Source organism: Ambystoma mexicanum, chromosome 5p (assembly GCF_040938575.1).
Source record: "Ambystoma mexicanum isolate Mex_15411 chromosome 5p, UKY_AmexF1_1, whole genome shotgun sequence".
NCBI classification, from domain to species: Eukaryota; Metazoa; Chordata; class Amphibia; order Caudata; family Ambystomatidae; genus Ambystoma; species Ambystoma mexicanum.
In genome coordinates, this window is record NC_090930.1 from 58,024,933 (window position 1) to 58,045,795 (window position 20,863).

The window sequence follows — 20,863 nt, forward strand, 5'->3', positions numbered from 1 at the left end:
CTAATCGCTAATCGCAAAGACTAAAGCCCCACTCAAATCTGATCATTATGCTCGGGAGGGAGTGGAGTCGTCGCAGCACTCTTTTTCCAGAAGTAACCTTCTATAAACTCCCCGAATTGACTGAGCCAGATCCCCCTGGTCTCGGCACCATAGATCAATATCAGCACTACCTTTTGTTTAAAGAAGGTAACCACTGGAACCAGAGAGAATTTTCAAAATCTTTTAAGGACGAACACCCCCCTGGGTCATTAGTCTTTTGCATTTTAATCTGATGTTTTCCATCTATTGTTTTTCACTAATACTACGATTCACAAGTACCCCCAGGTAGGATATTGAATCTACCTGTTCCAAGAAATGGCTTGGCAGACAAAGAACGATGGTCTGGAGGGTTGCCCAGAGCAATGCCAGAGGTTAAGATTTATTCTAAACCTTCCAGCCATCACCTCTTGTTTTGCCAAATCATCTGTGCCCACAATCACGTCTAAATCCTGGACTTAATTTCTCATTTCTGGGCTCAATGATCATCATTTGATTTTTGACATTTATCTTAAAACCATTCTGTTGAAAATACTTTACCAACTCATTGAGTCTCTGCCGAAGACCAATTTGCGTCTGATCCAAGATAAGTATGTCGTCTGCATAGAAAATCAAGGGACAGGTTGTTTGTTAATTCTAGGTGGAAATGCCTGCACTGTGCCCTGCCCCTCCTCAAAATTTGCCAGATAAAGATTAAATAGGGCAGGTGCCAAGGAACACCCCTGTTTCAGACCTCTAAATGTATTGATTTTTTCAGAGAAATGTCCCTGGGGGGAGAGTCCAATCCTCACACTCGTATTTTAATACAGAGCCACGATTGCCTCATCCAGATCTTTTGGGCAGCCCCAGGATATTCATTTTCCCCATAACCTCTCTCTTCTGATGCTGTCAAAGGCCTGTTCAAGGTCTATGAACACTACATACAGCTTTTATTCAGCCCTAAAAGTTCTAGTCTTTAGGGTATTCAGAAAAAAAAGGTTAAGGCTGGGCCGAACCCCACCCTTACAAATCCAGTCTGTCTCGGGTGGAGGCAGCCAGCGTCTCTTGACCATCTCAGTAAATGCCAGAGCAAGATGGAAGCAGAAATATTTCCCAAGGTAGCCAGGAGGGCAATTGGTCCAATTTTATGGGTCCTCTTGAACGCCCTTCTTATACACTAGGGTAATCGGAGCAGATTTCCAAGATTCAGGCACCGCCTTACACTCTCGAATTTGGTTAAAGAGAGGAGACAAAAATCTGCCCACAGCAAAGGATTTTGCTTAAGTATGTTATTATTCAGGCCATCCAGAACAGCTGCCCTCGATGTATTACTTGTTTTTAAATATCAGATCCACTATGAGATTTTTTATTGAATTCAATGGCCCATTTCAAGCCTCGCTCTGAAGAATTTGTTATCCTTCCCCATCCACAGTATCTGAGCAGAATGTCTGTGCCAGATTGAATCAGGTTCCCTCGATAACCTTCTAGCAAAGAGCTGGGAAAAATGGGTCACCGGGGTGGGCCCTGCTGGATGGGAGGGCTGGATGGGGAGGGTGCCCATGGTAAATTGAGGTAATCTCAGTAAAAGTGTCTGAACACATTGAACATAAGGCGATCACGATTTGTGTTGTAGAATGGGACAGTTAAAATGTTTGACTCTAAATATACGAGGCATGAATACACTGACAAAGCGCAGGTAACTGGTTGCTCTTTTGGGGCGTCACCTACCGGATTTGGTGACGCTCCAAGAGACGCATATGTTTCGCTGATAGGCATAAACTGCGTCTTCGTCGGTTTCCGGTGGTACTACAGGCCAATGAGGGGGCAAAAGCGGCAGGGGTCCCGACTGCTTTGAAATCTGGTCTTCCATGTAAGGTGGTACGTATGCATGTACACAAAGAGGGGAGATATGTTTTTGCTGTACTAGGAATTGGGCCTAGAAGGCTAACTGTGACTTCTGTGTACGCTCCCAAGACGCCTTCCTGAAATCGGTCATTACTCAACTAGAATTGTTCAGTGAAGGGGAAATAATACTAGAGACCTAAACGTAGAGATCGCAGCGTTACTACCACCTCAATGCATTCAGTACCCTCCAGACTGTTAAAAGATTTGCCAATTTAACACTGGCAGATGTCTGTCCAGCTTTAATGGGGGGTGACCAAGGGGTTCACGTTTATTGTCACGTGCATCGTTCCTTTTCCTGCATGGATTATGTTTGGGTCTCTAAGGCATTGCTAGGCAGGGTCACTTCAATAGTTTGTATCCCGATTGCGATGTCTGATCATGCACCCATGACCGTTCAGTTAGACATTGCCGGAATGGTTCAAAGGTTGCGGACCTGGCGATTCCCGTCCAAAATATTACAGGATGCAGGGGTACGGGGGGAAATAAAGTAATTCTATGATCTTAATGCGACACCAGATAGCTCTCTGAACACAATGTGGGACGCGTTTAAAGCCTTAATTTGTGGGTTCCTTATTGCAGAAGTAGCATATATACAGCAAAAAAGACTAGCTTCCGAGTCCATTTTAGAAGCAGACTACAACAAATTATGCATAAGATGGAAACGTGTTCCGACACCGCAATACTGAAAGCGTATGGAACAGCAAAAGGAAATTTGCATTTATTCCAAACGAAAAAGGCAGAGAAATCTTTGTTGTATCTGCACCAGATATACTATGTTAAAACAAATAGTACAGATAACTTACTGGCGAGACAACTTCACCAAAAAATTGCTTTGCAAACAATGAATTCCTTAAAGACACTTGATGGGGATGATGCTACCGAAGCTCTGCACAATATTTCTTTTTTCACACATTCTATTCAAACCTTTATAGCTCCGAAATCCCAGAGCCACAAGCTCAGGCCCGGTATTTACAAGCAGTTATTCTTCCCTAGATTTCGGCAAAAGAACGGGAAACTCTTGAACAAGAACCTCTGAGGAGGTTATAAAAGTTATAAATTCACTTCCCGTAACCAAATCCCCAGGTCCAGATGGATTTTCTACCCCTTTTTATAAAACATTTAGGCAACTCCTGGTTCCGAAGCTAACAGTATTATACAACTCTTGTAGCCTCCGGAAGTATATCATCCACAATGGAGGAAGCAAAGATTTTGTTTCCTAACCTTGGTAAGGTCCCAAGCAATTCTGAATCCCATCGTCCCATTGCTCTTCTTAACACTGATACAACGATTTATTCTAAAATACTTGCAAATAGGTTAGAAGGCATGCTTCCATTTATAATACACTTTATAATACACCCTGATCAATCTGGCTTCATAAAAAACCGCCAAACCCATGATAATATCCGGCGTACTTGCCATAAAGTGGAGAAGAAGTGGGTCCCTGTGGTTTTACCATCATTAGATGCCGAAAAGGCTTTTGACCGGGTTGAGTGGTCGTTTCTTTTCCAGACATTGGCAAAGATGGGCTTTGGCCCACTGTTTATGGCAAGACTTAGAATGAATTATAAATCGCTGGTGCCACAAATACTTATTAACGGATAACTATCCCCGTCCGTCTCCCTTCGGAGAAGGACAAAACAGGGATGTCCCATGTCGCCTCTGCTGTATGCAATAGGCCTTGAACTGTTTTTAGCAAGGGTTCGACAACAGCCAGATATACAAGTGATACACTTTGGCGGGCTCGACCATAAAATCATGGCCTAGGCTGTTGATATGCTGTTGGCCGTCTTGGAACTGGCATTACCAGTAATATAACGTGAATTGGGGATTTACAGTAAAGTTGCGTGTTTGAAAATTAACTTAGCAAAATCAGAAATTTTACATTTATCCTCAACCCAGGCTGTCTCTTCTCTTCGCACTCAAAATCATCTTGGCTGGGCGCATGGGCAGATTAAACTATTGAGGTGGTTATAACCCCAGATCTTGCGAGTTTGTATGAGGCTAACTTTCCCTCACTGCTGAGATTGATTGCGATACAGCTTGGACAATGGGGCCCCTTATCGATTTCCTGGCTTGGCCGGATGAATGTCGTAAAAATGACTATCCTCTGTATTTTTTTCAGGCACTCCCACTTAGAATCCCTCTCACCTGGTTTAAATCTCTGCGCAATAAATCTCACTTTACATTTGGAATAATAAACCTCCAAGAGTGGCATATGAAGTATTGACTACTCCCACCGATAAATGGGGCTGGGCCTACTCGATATGCAAAAATTCTACCAGGCTGCACAACTTTGTATTAGGGATTGGTGGGATGGGGATGTACAGAAATGCTGGATGCTAATGGAACGGGCACTGGGGGCGTGGGGCCACAAATCGGAGAAACACTATGGCTTTCTAAAAAAGATCGCCCACCTAATCGCCATAGAAGCATAATTACGAACTTACTAGAAGAGGTATGGGATCTTGCAGCCAAAAAATATAATCTCACAACATTTCCCTCTCCATTTACTCCCATATTCTTCAACCCTTTTATTCTAGACTGTGATCCTCAGGCCTTTTCCAAATGGAAGCAAGCAGGTTGTCGAAAAATACGCGATATGTTTATTGTAGGGAACTAAAGTCATTCTCTCAGTGTAAAACGGATTTTGGTCTCGCAGACTTCGAGCATTCTAGATATTTTCAGGTCAGACATTGGATCCTGGCCCCACCATTATTGCAGGCAGCAATTGGGGAGTTTGCTCTTTTAAAAAAAAATGTGTGTCTACGAACTCTGGCAATAAGGGGCTAATATCGAATTTGTACAAAATGAGGAATGCGTTGCCCCCCCCAGGCTTTCCCCACAGTAAATCCCCACAGTATAAAATGAGATGGCAAATCACATTGGGAGAACAAATTACGAATGAGGAGAGGGAGGGATTGTGGAAGGATAATCCTATACTTTACAAACACGAGAATATTAACTCAATGGCTATACCCCGGCTCGTCTCCACAAATTCAAATCTACTTTGTCGGACCAATGCTGGAGACAATGTGGGGCAACTGGGATTTGGGGCATGTGTGGAGGCACTGTCCTGTCCTGGTGGGATACTGGGCAGATGTCAATGTATCAATGCAACAGATATTTGGATCATTGCACTCTGGCTCCTTGAAGTTGAAATTACTTTTAATTCTTGCGCCCAGAATGCATCGTACATCTAAGCAAAAATGTATAATGTATGTGATGCTCCAATTGGCCGCTTTATTGGGGGTCGTTCAAAAATGGAAGTCTAATGATCCACCATCGATTCCAGACTGGATTGCTAGACTTTGGAACTTTGTAGCATTGGAATTGACTACCTATAGGATTCAAGATGAACAATTGAAATTTTCAAGTGAATGGTCGGAGGTGCTCGATTTTTTGCAATCTGACTTTAATCTTCAATACTGTCCTCAACACTTGCGTGTTCTTGACATTTCGTGATTATAATTATTTTGTGATTTATGTACAATGTACCATGTAAAGGGTTGTTTTTTGGGGGGCGGTGGGGATTCCAGTGTGGTAGGGGGCGAAAAAAGTTTGGATTGTTGCAAGTAATGGCAAAATACAAGAAATCTAAATAAAAAATAAAAAAAAACACAATTCACCAATATATTTAGACCTCCTAGGACTTTATCAAAGCATCAATGCCCAGTAGTCCAGAACAAAACATTAAAGCCACAAAGAGGATGAAACATGATGAACTTTAGCAAAAGGCAGTTACCTTTCTGATTTCTGATAAACTTCATGGAAAAGTGTACACATTGCTACCAGTTGCAGTTACAGCATTTGAATTACATTTACCATTGCAGAAATTGGAGGGTTGATTTTACAAATGCACTAACATCAAAGATGTGAAACCTGGTCCGGAGCTTACTGAACCCCCCTATGGGATGCTGGAAAAATGGCCAGGGGAAGGCAAGTACCCCAAAGTCACTTTAAGGAGACCTTCGGTGTCAGCTCAAAGTATCATAGGAGGTGAGCCTTTCACTTTTCCAATTAACACTACTAGAGGTAATGACAGATTTACCCCACAGGCGCAGATGTGATCAACCCCAGGGAAGGCCACAGGAGAACCCAAGGAAGAGTTTGAAGTCGGAAGATGGACCCCAGAAGAAGCTACAGGACAGGAGGACCTCACCCCCCCGGCCCCCTCAATGCAAGTCTATGGGGAATTGCAGTTCTGACTCGACTCCCAGGAATCACTACCACAGACAAAGGGGCCAACCAGGAATGAAGATTGTGAATAATCACCCTCCTTAAGGCCCCCCCAGGTGGATACTCACTCAGGTGGGTTTAGCTGAAACTGAGTCAGTGATCCTAAACAAGCTGGCAAGTAAACGGCTCTTCTCCATAGGTACGCTTTCAAGCTCCGGTTCCCAGGGCATGACAATCTGAACCAACGAAGAACCCAGGGACAGAAGAGACTAACAAAGGCTCTTCCTAAGACATCTAAATTCAATCACAGAGTGAAAGACCTTCTGACAAAGACTCCAGGAAGAAGGGTGAATCCGAAAATACCGCCCCAGTAGCAGGGCGACCAACAAAATGCACTAGCACGGCACAGGAAAGTGTCCCAGAAAAGAGACAATGGCACATGGCACCCTTGGACATCCCACATTGAAGATCCAGTGGAGGCTGCCATTGGAGGCTCACAAATAGATCACAAGGTCAAAACAACCATTTTGGGCCTATGGCGTGGTCACCGTGAACAAAGGAAGCCCTGAAACCCCAAAATGGCAGAGAGCAGGATTTAAAAAAAACATACCAAATACCCCCAAAGGCTACCTAAAAGATACATTGCACTACCAATGCAGTACAATGGCTTGCACCTATGGTGAAGCCAAAACTAAAATCTTGCTGCACCAACCTACTGAATAAAGTCTGTGTAGGATGACGGAATTACTCTAGGGCAAAAATGGGAAGCCAGTCAACTCTGGAACTGGGGCACCTTAAAGGCAACCAAATAACATTGATCTTAAGGTAGGTATAAAAGGTAGTAAAAGGTATAAAAGGTAGTAATGAAAGAGTGACTTCTCCTGAAGTCCCTCTGACCACCAAAAATAAATCCAAGAACCAAAAAAGGAAAGGGGGGAAATGTGGCACTAGATTCCCCAGATTAGGCGTTATAGCTTAACACTAAAAGACAACATTGAACGGTTCATCATAGGCTAGCAGGCTATATAAAAGAACGTTTTGTATATATGTTAAATTATGCTATTCAGGTTGAGAGGTGCCTATATAGCGATTACTGGCAAACACTCTGGGAGCTAGTCCAGCTGCTCAGTGCCTAAATAAGTAATTGAAGATAATTTGTGGTGTTTTACCTTTGAGTGCCAGCTACTACTGATCAAGCATAGGAATGGTGCTTTGGTCCACTAGTCTTTGTACGTTTTGTAGCATGGGGTTTGTTATTTTGCCACACTAGAATCTGCAAGTTACCATTCACATAGGAAGTGAGTTAAGCTCCCTCGATCAAGCTATCTCTACACATCACTTCCATTCCAAGCAAGAAGTATAAAGTGACCACATGAGAGTGACTACTGAGAGATTCAAATAAAATACTTACGTGGCACGCAAGATCCGAACTTGTGTGGAAATTCAGATATGAGGTCATCATTGACACGGTCTTTCATTGGGCCAAGGATAATAACTGGTCTCGCATAGTGGACTAGTACACAAAAAGAAAAAAGAAGCACAACGCATAAGCCAAACCCTTTGAAGGCCTGTAGTGCAGACAAAAAATGTATTACCCTTATGGCTCTTTCAGGGGTCTGTAGACAGTTCACCCCTCAAAAGGTTTTAGGCTTTCCTAGACCAGCCAAATGATTGCATTAGAAGACAGTTTAACTATCTGTACTTTCTTCAAAGAACTGGCTGGCACCAACTACAGCTTGGATCAAGACATAACATGTGCCTCCTTCTAGAGCAATGGCTGCCTGACGTGGATCCTCTCAATGAGCAGATATACCCGAAGTCTTTCAGCGATTACTCCCGTCAACCTGAGCAGGCCATATCTTTCATGGAACAAGTTTCCTCATACGTTAGCTACACATGCACCGCCCGGAACGTATTTGTCCTAAAGCAACACTCGCCCATAGTAATCCCTTTTTTGGGCAAAGCATGCTCCACCCTTCAATTCTGCCAGCAGGTCCATATTTTACAGTCCACACCCTTTCCACCCATGCAGCTAGCGAATCACATTAATATGGCAAGTCCACTGAATCATTAAGCCGTTTAATCTAGGCTGCCTCAAACAAACATCCTTCTCAACCTGTACTCCATCCCGCTGGAGAAGTCTTCTACGGCTTCTGCACCACTACCACTCATTCGGATCTCAGTCACCCACTCATCAAGAAATCTCCCTACCAATTACATCTCGTGCGCAGGCCCTATTAATCTAACTTTCATTCACATTGACATGGCCAACTGCATTATCGCTGAACTTGTTGAAATCCCCAATTCGTCTAGCATCAACATCCTCACTTTGACCAGACTGTGCCCACACCATGTCCAGGCCATACACACACCCTTACAGCTAATTTGATCCAACTAATCCCTTCCACACCTTTAACCAGCTGTGGCACCAAACCCAAATGTCCCAAGCAGTCGCCTACTCACTCAAGATTCACTTCCATTGGCATTTGCCGGATTTAGCCTGTACAAAATTGCACCCGGCTATAGAAATATATTTATCTGCTGTTAAAGTATTTCTCAAGTCAGAGGTCCACACTTGGCCAGCACGCAAACCACATTTGTTGTAACTGCAGCTAGTCCTTTATGTTTATTGGATTTATATAGCGCTTTAATCCAAAGCACTTTACAATATAACAACAAGATACAAGAATAATGAAAGAAGCATATATACAATCATGAAACCAACCAATGAAAAAATATATAGAACAATTTACCTGGATGGCAGAAGGTGAGGGGGAAGGGTGGGGAGGAAGGGAGAGAGGAGGTTGTCAAGTGAAGAGATGAAGTATCAAATTTCAATTATCAGATACATTTTCAAGGGGGTGGGCGGACGGAAAAAGGGGGAGGGAAGGCAAGGGAAGGAAGGGAATAGGAAGGAGAGTGGGGAGTAGGAGAGGAGTGAGGTAGGGAAAGAAGGTGGCCAAGAGGGGGAGTGGAGAAGAGATTTCATAGATGTGCCAAAGGAAGTGTAGGTGGGGATGGAGAGGATAGAGATAGGTAAGGAGTTCCAATGTAGGGGGGGCCAAGAGCTGAAAGGAACGGAATCCTTTCACACCTTGTATTACAGACTACCTCAACACGCTGAGTTGAGAGAAAATCTCTGCATAACAACCTACTAACATAATGTATGCAATCTCAGAGATCCAAAGAAGGGATGGCACCATAGACTAGAACATGCTACTACACATTAAAACAGAATTATCTTGCTCACTCACTTTCTTGTCGCGTCACAGGTTCATAAGACAAAATGGTCTCTTCTTGCCCTTCTGTAAGAAAAAAAAGACATTCATGGAACATCAAGACTGTAGTGTATATAGATGTGCACTGCCAATTACAGAGCACACAAGCAAAATTAAACAGGACCTCAACAACATGCTAAAGCTTATGATAAAACCTGGCAAGGACAAATCCTTGCAACAGTGGGGAAATGGCTACAGCAAGATGAAGTTGATGGGAAGGAGTCTGCAGATCCTAACATTGCCATGTTACAGGGCAACATCTATTCTGACAAAGGACACATTTCAATACATCATTCCAGATCTATAGTTAATGTTAATCGGGAACATTTGGAAAAAAGTCAAAAGGATCACGATTGTGGTACTCTTAATCCTGGTTCTCCTCAGTCTGAATACCTGCATTACAGACAGTCATGGACAGATTCTACAAAAGAAGGCAGTCTCTCCAAGTGTGACCTTTCTTCGAACTAAGGGCCCACATCCAACAATCATTACCTCTCTGCATGGGTGCAGCGCATCATATGCTCTGAAGGGACTGCGGGGGAGGGAGAGCCAGGACTAACAGTACAGAAATCTCCATGAATATCATTGTTCCTTATTTTCGTGACCTGCATCCCAAGTGGCTGGAACCCGATTATACAGAAGAAAGTTATGTGGAACAGCAGTATATGCCATGACCAGTGTTCAGGCAATAATACTACACAATGGGCAATGATACGGAAAACATTCAGTGGCACTCACCTCATGGCCGTATTTACATCTGCACCGGGTACATGTCTTTCCATGGCCACTGATGCCGCTTTAGCAGCAGTGGAATCGACACGAAGTCGCTGACGGGCTTGTACGATTTGCCAAGAGACAATCCAACTAGCAATAGCACCCTTAGCAAGCTTGTTGCCAGGAAAGTGATTAGCATAATTGACAAAAAATATGCTTAGTTTTTATTTTTAAAATGTTACCCAGTCACAGATGCAAGTGAATGATAGAACTACTACATAACAAAATGGTACAAATTTCACAGCAATTCTATATCCAGACAACCTCTATTGATTTCATAAATACTGAATGGCTCTGCCAATGTACGAAATCCCAGAACAGAACACTCAACATTGAAGAGAAAACTACTTCTAATTGTACAATTTAACAACAAAACACACACACAAATATACAACAGTGGACGACGAGTGGCAGTCCTGCAGTGAGCACGAAACGCTGTGGACCTACCCTGAGAGGCTGTCTCTCATTTCCATTGTGACTGTGTGCTGTGGGAGGACCAACAGCATAAAACAGGCTTGCAGCTGCAGAGCGGCTGCGGAGTGGACGACGAGTGGCAGTCCTGCAGTCATGTCTGTCAGGACTGCCAGGGCCATCAGGCCAGTGGACTTAAATGCGCCGACTAAAGAAGACGAGGAAGGCCGCCGTTTAAGAAGTTCTCGGACTCGTATAAACACACCTACTGCCCACGCCGACGTTCTTGCAAATATGCTAGAGCTGAGACCTGCCCTTGATAATCCCAACGAGGCTGACTCAGTTCCACCATTTCTTTTTTTTTTCATAACTTTTTTTGTTTTTACAGATAGACACAACATCAACAACATTGCAGTGATCGATAATCGCTTCAGCACAAAAACACAGATCCAGTTGAATGTCAAGGGAGAGTAAGATGGAGACCTGCTCACTGTTGTCCATGGACCTGCCCATTCGCCGCAGCTAAGCGGGGCCCCATGCATTGGGCAACTTTGGCATGAATCTATGGGTTAATAGAGTGGGCCACTTTGGAGCCATCTGGTGAGTGGTGGCCTTCTAGTGAGCGCTGGGAACTTAACTGCGTAGTCCATAAATGGATCCCAAATGTTTAAGGCTCTATCAAAGAGCCCGAACGGATTGCCGTGACCTTCCTGGCGACCGCGATGTCCCAACACTTGGACCACCATAAAGCTACTGAAGGTCGGTCTTTTTTTTTTCCATAGCCAATGCAATTTTTGCTGCAAGGAGTAAGTGCGTACACAGACGAGGAATGCGCCCCGAGACTGGGAATGCTCCCCCATCCCCCGTTTTGCCCAAAAGAATAACCCCAGGATCCCAGGGTATGGAAAGCCTGGTGATTTCCCCGATATGTTTTTTTACCTCTCTCCAGTATGCCTCTGCCTTTGGGCAGGTCCATACCACGTGGAAAAGGGAGCCGGGGGTGGGACAACCACGCCAGCAGTTTTCGGGGATATCCAGGTTGGCCCTATTGAGCTGGATTGGGGTCACGTAATATCTGTAACAGAGTTTGTAGCCTCCCTCCCTGTTTGTGATGCATTGTGAACTCTTGTGCAGTCTGGTCCAGATTTTCACCCATTCTTCGACCTCTATTTCCCGACCCAGGTCCTTCTCCCATTCAAGCATGTACCTTTCTTTTTTAGAGGGGTCGGCCCTATCTAGAAGACGATACAGAGTGGAGGTTTTGCTTCTTTTAGTTGGGGTTGAGAGGGAGATTTCTAGCGCATTTTTCCCGGATCGTCCTGTGAGACAGCCAATGCCGGATTTGGGTATAGTGGAATCTTTCCCGCTCGTCCACCCCGAATTTTGACTTGCATCTCTCGAATGAGATGGGGGTTCCCTCTTCTAAGAAGTCGCTCGTTTTTAATAGAACGCCCTCCCTCCAAGGCTGGAAGCTGAGGGGAGGACTGCCTGGTGAAAAGTCAGGGTTGTTCCAGATGGGGGTTAAGGGACCCAGAGCACCTCGGATACCCCATTTCCGGGCTGCCGCTTTCCAGCATCGAACGATTGTGATTGTGGCAGAGAGGGGGCCGCTGCTTGCTTGTGATTTATATCTGTCACATGTGGGAGATCTGCGGGGGTGCCCGGGCACCAGGCCTCTTCGATCTGCGTCCATTTCGGTGTATCGGCCTCTTGCACCCAGAAGAAAGCGTGCGATAGCTGCGCCGCTAGGGCATACATGGCCACATCGGACATCGGGTACACCCAGCCCTCCCTGAGCTTTGCCCAGAGTTATTATTAGTTTGCCATTGCGGTCCCCCTCCCACTCCCCCCAGACAAATTCCTGAACTTTCTTTTGTAGATCCGCTAGGACTGGGCCCGGGATGCGGGTAGGTAATGCTGTGCAGTAGTACAGCCATCTAGGGATAAGATTAATTTTTATGGCGGTAATCCGCCGAAACCAAGAGATTTCTTGAGATGTCCAACTCTTTAGATCATTTTTAAGGTCTTTAATCAATTGTCGGAAGTTGGCTGAGTACAAGCGGGACGGGTCTTTGGTGTTAGGTACCCCAAGGTATTCGATTGCATCCTTCGTCCATGGGATCGGAATTAGGGGACTAAGGCTGGTTCTTTCCTGCTTAGAGATATTGATAGCTAGGGCTGAAGATCTGTATAGGTTTACTCTGAACCCTGATAAGTCCCCGAACTCTTTAATCTCCTCCCATAAGGCCCCCAGGGATGACGCTAGGTTTGTCGCCGTTATTAAAACGTCATCCGCGTATAGTGCGATTTTATATTCGTGATTTCCCACGGTGACCCCCCTTATCCTTGTGCTCTGTCTGATTTTGATTGCGAAAGGCTACATGGATAAGGCGAAAATCAAGGGTGAGAGTGGGCACCCCTGGATATATGTATTGCATCAGATCTAGTGCCATTAACCCGCAATTGTGTGGTGGGAGTTTGGTAATTGGCCATTACCCATGTGATGAAGTTTGGGCCGAAGCGTTTCAGGATCGGCCGAAGGTACCCCCAATACACCAAATCGAAGGCTTTATGAGCATCTAGATATATCACTGCCATACTAGCCCCCGATCTATGGGCACTCTCGATAATATCTATCGTCCTCCGGATGTTATCGTGGGTCTCCCTCCCCGGTACAAAACCCGTCTGATCGCTGTCAATCAGGTTTGGCAGGACCGCACCCAGCCTGCCCGCCAGGACTTTAGCGAAAATCTTACCATCGTATTTCATAAGCGTAATCGGACGGTAGGAGGTGGCCAGTTTGGGGGCTTTCCCGGGTTTGTGCAGCAGGACTGTTAGCGACTCCGCCATCGACCCGGTGACAGAGCCCGAGGACAAAAAAGAATTGAACAAGGTCGCCAGCTGGGGTGCGAGGGTTCTGGAATATTTCTTATAGAAGTTTGCGGATAGGCCTTCTGGGCCAGGGGCGGTGGATTTAAGAGATTTGATGGCTTCAGTGATTTCGTCGGCCGATTCTAGGTGGTCTAGCTGGATTGAATTCTGAGTGGGTACAGTACGCAAATACTCTGGCAGGTTGTCTAATACTTTAGGCATCCCCGTCATAATGTCTAAGTGATACCACATTAGTTCGCTAATTTTATCCGCCTCGAAGTAGAGTATTTTCCCCATCTGCTCCAACCAGTTTGAGGATGTTATTTCTGCTGCGGATCTATTTCAGTTTTTGCGCTAGCACTTTGTTCGCTTTATTCCCTTTAATATAATAGAACGGCCTCATGAAGGCTAGGGATTTGGCAGTTCGATCGTCGCAGTGCATTTCCAACGCCGTTTTGGCCTTCCTCAGAGCTCTCTGTTCTCCTAGAGCTGCGTAATTTCAGCTTGGCCTCTAGTTGGTTCACCCTTTCCTCCAGTTTGGCTGTGGCAATGTCCGAGACTCTTCTGCTGCTCAGCCCCGGCCCCCCGCACTAATCAGGGATCCTCCGACTACTGCTTTCATCGCATCCCAGATGATGTTGATAGGGGAGGTCTCCGTTGTGTTCTCCTTGAAGTAGTTGGATAAAGTGTCCTCTACTTCCGTTCTAATACACTCATCTAGTAGGAGGGAGTCATTCAGTTTCCAGTGTCTCTGAGCTGGGTGCTTTAGACCCGATATGACTAGGTTTGCGGACACTAGGGCGTGATCAGAAATCATTCAGGTGTGGATTGCTGTTTTATTTAAACATGGCTATAGGACCCCGGAGATCAGTATGAGGTAGATTCTTGAGAATCCTTTGTGAACACAGGATTAATGGATATAGTCTCTTGAGGTCCCATTGAAAACCTTCCAGGCGTCGACAGATTCAGTTTCCCTGAGTAGTTTGGCTAGAGATAGTGCTTGTACGAAGTAGGAATTTGTGGGTGGTAGGGTTTTGTCCATTTGGGGATTTGGCATGGAGTTGAAGTCCCCGCCCATGATCAAGTGACCTTTTTGGAAGGCCAGGATAGTTGGGATTATGTCCGAAATAAAGTTGGCTTGGGACGTGTTGGGTCCATAGATTGAGGCGCTAGTGATGGGGAGTTCCTCAAATAGCCCCTTAAGTAGAAGGAAGCGTCCACCCGGGTCCTTTTTTATTGTGATTTTTGATAGAGGGATCCTGTCACTTAATATTGCCACACCTCTTTTCTTCTGTCCGGATGTGGCAAAGTACGTTTTTTTATACCTGTTGAATCTCACCCGGTCTTCTTGCAACAGGTGAGTTTCTTGGAGAAAACAATGTCTCTGGATAATTGCCCGAGCCTGTGTTCAACTGATTTCGCTTCGTTGGCGAATTCAGGCATTGAACATTCCACAAAAGGATTACTATCTCGCTTGTGTTAGCCATCATCTCTTCCTTCTGCTTCGGCTATATTTAGCCCTGTAACCACTGATGGGAGCTGTATTTCCAAGACCGAGGCGGGATCGTTGCATTGGTGATGCTTCGCCAATGTTGTTGAGACGTGTTGTGACGTTGATCGCTGGGTCGGACCGTAGGCGCTCCGGCCACCCAAGCTTTATGTTGGTCTTTCGGTAACCCATTCCCCCCTCTTAGCCCCCCCCCCTGAAATTGAACTAGTAGGAGAAACGACATCCCACTGCCACTGGGAAACTGGTGGCGCCAACGCACCAGGAATGGCCAACAGGGCCGCCAAACAAAACGTGAAATAGAACTAGAGTGATGTTCCCGCACTGCTAGGGTATTCGTAGGCATTTTTCACTGAGGATCCTCCCCACTAGGAGGCTCAGGACTTCTTGAGAACTGGTTGATTCCATCCACCTTACACTCCGCAAGTCGCTGACAATGTTGAGGATTAATCATCCCGGATTGGGGTCCATCTTGGGGGGCCACGAGGTGTGCGTCTTTGGCTGGCTCTCAACCAGGGTCCTTCTGAGGCCTTTCTGTGCTGAGCCTGGATCGGTTCTTCAGATTCCGATTCCCCCTCCATCCTCCTGACACCCATGAATTTGTCAGCCTCTTTCGGTGCATGAATTTGTTTCTGGACACCCTCCCACGTGAATGTGACCGAGGTCAGGAACCCCCAGTGATATGGGATCTTCCTTTCACGCAGCCACTCCGTGAATGTTCGCATGGTTTTCCATTTCTGGAGAGTGGACTTCGCCAGATCTTGATAAAGCGAGATTGTAGACCCTTGAAAGGCGCATTTGTCTCGCTTCCCGCATAATTTCCTACTTAATTTGGACATCCGGGGGGAGCGTAGATGCCTGTCTGGGAGACGTTCTGTGCACCTGATCCAGCTCTAGAGGTGAATTGTCCGGGAGGGTAATTATGAACCTGAGTAGATCCGAAACATAACCTCTCAGTTCAGCATCTGGTATGGAGGATGGGATCCCTCGAAGGCGAATATTATTTCTTCAGGAACGATTCTCTGCGTCCTCTTGTTTAGCCTCTAGGAGGTCGCATCTCGCTTCTAGGGCTGTGATCCTGTCCCTGTCGTGCTCATCTTTCAATCTTTGGTCACATAACTCGGATTCGAGTTCAGCTTTTCGGTGTTCCACCTCCACCACTCTTTTGTCCAGAGTTGATTTTTTTCATTACCTCTTCCGGATTTCTTTAGTTAGTGCATTGAGTAGGTCTTGAACATCAGCTTTGGTGACCATTTGTGACGGACTGTGAGCTGTTGCAGAAGTGGTGTTATTGGCGAGGTCCTTGGGCGAATCCCCCTTTTTATGGATTTCAGTGGATGAACTAAACATTAAAGCCACAATGTCCGTTTGCTTGGACGCCTTCCCACTCCTAGACATTTAACTACTGTTGGATGCTTTCCACTGTTTCCACTGCTGGTTGTTCTTGTATCCCCTGCTTGGTGGGGGAGTCAGGGGCCAGGCCCGCCGTGGTGTTTCAGGCGGGGGCTGGAAGGGGTGGGGGGGGGGGGGTAAATTGAGGACGCAGGCCGCTTGGCAGATCTTTTGCTGGCTAGTCTGAGACTCAGTCTTTTGGTAGTTTGGTGCCGACAGTGCCGTTTAAGGGGCGGTGGCCCAGGGACCCAGTCTTGTTTGGAGCCCTCAGGATATGGGAGCGGGAGCTGACACTAGTAGAAGGGCTGAGAGCCCCACGTAGCTCAGATGGGCCCCGCCGCCCCCGACTCCTCACCTTGTGCCAGCAGGGCGATGAGATCTATGAGGCTGTCCTTCTGTTGTTCCGGGCTGTATCCGAGATCTCCAAACCGCAGTGAAGCCAGATGTGCTATTGGCCGGCTGGTTGTGTAATGTTGCGCTGGTGTTGAGGAAGCGCTTGGGGCCTGCAGGAGCAGACCGGTCCGCTCGGCCGCAAGGCCCGGAGGGTGGGAGACCGCCCCGGGTCTCGGCTCTGGGGCCTCCCGCAATTGCAGCCAGGCTTCGTAGGTCGCCTGGGTAGCACCGCACTACAGTAGTGCTGTCCCTCCAGGTCCCCAGCGGACCGCAGGAGGGGAGGAGCGGGGCAGCCCCATGTCACAGGAGCCAGTCCCGGCGGTCGTGAAGTGGTGCGGCTAGCACTGTCCAGAGCCGTGTCAGCAGAGAGATGATGTACGGTGTCAGGGCCGGGGTGGGGCGAGAAGTGCCGGAGCCTCGGCCGATGCTGTGCAGCGTTGTACGCTGGGACCCCTTTCCGCCCCGTCGCCGAGCTTCTCTGGACCTCAGATAGGGCGCACCGCAGGATATTGCAAAGCCTTTCGCTGGAGCATGCCTCAGAGCTTTAGCAGGATGGCTTGATTGCTTGGGGCAGTGCGGGTGAGCAGTCTGAAATCGGTTGGCGGCTTGTGTCAGCTGCTCTAACATGCCTGTCCCTACCCCTCACGGCCGCTCCTCGTAGCTTGGGGTCCCGACCGCCATCTTGTCACCGGGTGGGTCCTGAACGAGAAGATGGGTCAGAACTCTGCGATCCGGCTGCCAACCTGGGTCCGGCTCGCTAGGTCGCTGCAGCAGACTTTCCCCCCGTGCTGTGTCTCACTCGCGGCATTGGTCAGAGTCTGGGATCGGCGTTATTGTCTTCGGTGCGTTGGGCCTGGCAGGAGCTCCTAGGAAGGCATGCCGATCACGGCAGCGCGGAGCCACGCCAAGTTGGATTAGTGAGCGGCGCCCAAACTCCGCTGCCGTCATTGGCAGGAAAAAACATGGAACAGAATCCTCAGCTTCCACTCACCTTGCCGTCAGACCAGCCGCAACGACCTCTGGCGCTCGACTTGGACTCGCCCTGCACGGAGCGCCTGTGCCACACACCGGCAGATCTCGGAGGGGGGGCCTCCATCCGTGTGGGGCGCAGAGGGGGATGGTCCGGGGTCTGGGTGGAGCGTGGAGGACAAGGGTGATCTTGCTCATGTTGCACCAGAGGAGGGAGTGGCCGGGAGCGAGGAGCATGCTCTGGACGCCCTGCAGGAGCTGGCCACGCCCCTTGGCAAACTCCAATATGAGTGGAGGCATTGATCCACGCGGCTGCAGAAACGGCTTTGAACAACACAGGAGTGCTAGATAGAGTATCAACCTCTGAGGTTGCCATCATAGCCCCGAACCGGAGGAAAAGACAACGAGTGCCTGATTTAGTATCCCTGAAAATAAAGAAAATGTTAAGGACTAATATGAAAAATTCACAAAAAAACAACCTCAAGATAAACATCCAGTGTTTTTTTTAAACACTGAAAACAAATTCGACCACACTCTTGGTCGTTGAAAAACAGGCAAAAAGAACTGAGGAGCCACCTGCGAGGAACTTTGTGACAAATTACTTTCATGCACAAGCAAGCGCCAGATCGGAAAGCAGACATTGCTCACTGGAGCTTTTTTTCGACACGGAAATACTGGAGGCCATTAGAGAATGTTTACCTTTCTTGAAACAACGTAGGCTGGATCTTAACACAACTAACCTGCAGACTTCTACACTGCTCCCGAGTTATGAAGAAAGGGAGTGTGAGACAAAAGAACTTCAAGAGAGGGGGGAAACGGTGCTCAATCGGCCCACGCCTCTAGCAAAGGCATTGGTAGACCTGAACAATACACATCCCCTGCTAAATAAACAGCTACATCTAAACGAGGGAAACGATCTTGGGAAACCAGGCTCATTGGCTACAACTGTAGTAAACCCATCGTTACCCCAGAGGGAGCAGGACTTGTTGCCAGATGCATAAAAAGACACCCAAAAACATACCTTTCCTGCCAAATAACCAGCCAGATCTAAATGAGGGGAACGATCGTGGGAAACCAGGATCATTGGCCACAACTAAAGAAAATCCATCATCACCCCAAAGGGAGCAGGACTTGTCGCCAGATGCGGGAAACAATATACCCAATAACACCTCCCCCACGACGGAGTCCAAGAAATGAGGCTCTACCCTGCCTGCACCCCAGCTGAGAGAGCTGGACTACGACACAAATTTAGAGACCTCCTTAACTCCACTTAACTCGCCAGCTAAACGCCCCGTGGAAAGTATGAGGCATCCTCAGCACTCTCATCAAAGCTTCGGGGGGACCGACCATCTCCCGACCTTTCCGGACGTGCCTAGGAACAGAAGAAGTTCTTTGAACACAAATTGGCTCGCCAAAAACCATCGCACAAGCGTGACAACATCCAGAACTGACTTCCCAACGAGGAGACCCTCAGTCCAGCAACAGTCGCCGATTTTGTCGGGGACCCCCAACAAAAAGACAGCTTTACTTTCAACTATGTCAGCCATGACTATCGCTTTAGCGCCATTCATGAAGCTATACGAATCAGTGGCTGACTCCCTAAAAGACCACACAACTTTGCAAACAATGATCCATAGTAGGTCATCTTCTTGGAAGCTTACATTATGGCATTGAAATCAAGACAAAAGACCTTGGCGTCCTGTCAGGAACAGCTTCTCACCAATCTCCAAGAGCCCCAACAGGTTAAGAAACAGGGGGTGGTCTGTAACATGACAGGCACACAAACCATTACAATGATCGATCTAACAGCCAACAAAACAGACAACGATGGACCCACTGTGCGAAGGACCACTGAAACCACAAGGGGATCAAGCGGAAACCCAGGGAACTACAGCAGATCCCCAGAGCGGTTCGCTAAAGTCACCGTCCACAACCACTCGGAAGAAAACAACTACGCTTCCGCTGGAAAAATCAGGCACTCTACCGACAGAATCGATTTTCCAATTTTTCACCCAGCCGCGAAGTTATAAAGAGCAAAAATCAACTCCAGTGTCTCTCGTAAACCTCCGGCCAAACAAAATAGCGGGGAATTTGAAAAGGGACGTTGTTTTGTCACCCAAAACCATTGACGACTTCCTTGAAAATGAGCCTCTGATGAACCCGAGTCACTTATTAGATCAATCGCTGACACAGCCAACGTTGGAGCAAAACCTCACGGTATCAACCAAACTAACTACTAACACACCAGAGGTCAACTCAGGTGAGAAGGATGAGAACCGGGATAGATACCATCAAACACTTGAGGCCAGGTGTAAAAGAACAAATAAAAGAGTAAATTGGAACCAAGAAACTCGGAGGCCAACAAATCAAAAACATTTGTCGCAAGTAATTGAAAAAGAAACCAAAAGGGAAACAAAGAGGGCACTCGACTAATAGACCTTTGTAAGAGCTGGAAGGGAGAAACAACGTAATTCGCCAAGGCACCACGACCACTCAAAGGAAACAACTAAGAAGAGACAGAGATATGAAACTCCTCCAAAGCACAAAGGCCGACTTCGCAAAAGAGATAGCCCATACAATCCATCGCCCCCTCGTAACCACAACAAAGATAACAGGAGCAAAGAGGACGAATCGGCGCCCCGCCACACACTTAGGGAAACGAGAGAGACGGGCCTGCATTACAGATCCAGAACCCAAAGCTACAATGAAAAACCAAGAAAATGGGAACAGGCTAAATGGATAATTAAACTGACACAATCGGAAGAAAACGACGACAGGATTACACTGAATAGGAGTTCAGTGTTAACACTCTTTAAACACATCCGAAATTTGGCCCACATAAAGTAAGAAGATCTCCTAGTGGTGGAGGCCAGCCACAAACATAGGAAGGCAAGAACTCACCTATACATTGCTTCAAAAACATTAAAGTGTACCATCAGAGACAATGTGAGCGAACTACTAGGGATGGGATACAATCTAAGCGTATACCCAGCAGGCAGTACGACAGAGTCCAGCTAGCCACGATGAAAAGAAGTGGCAGGGGCCACCCAACCACAGTTCTAGTAAACATCCCTATGAGACACCTAGTTGTCGTGGGGGACGCGACAACCAAAAATCACAGTAATGTGGAGAAGGAAAGTGATAGGCCATTAGAACACAAGACGACAAACAA

At 47.0% G+C, this 20,863-nt stretch overlaps 1 protein-coding gene across 12 annotated transcripts in view; it reads right to left on the reverse strand.

The window, feature by feature from the left end:
• Positions 1 to 20,863, reverse strand: part of DLG3 (discs large MAGUK scaffold protein 3) — a 2,111,742-nt gene that overhangs the window by 67,199 nt on the left and 2,023,680 nt on the right. For all 12 annotated transcript variants that reach the window (XM_069612439.1, XM_069612441.1, XM_069612436.1 and 9 more), the window contains 2 exons: positions 9,351 to 9,401; positions 7,508 to 7,609 (listed from right to left, as the gene is read on the reverse strand). In XM_069612439.1, the coding sequence (XP_069468540.1) occupies positions 7,508 to 7,609; positions 9,351 to 9,401 (153 nt within the window). The remainder of the gene's footprint in view (positions 1 to 7,507; positions 7,610 to 9,350; positions 9,402 to 20,863) is intronic.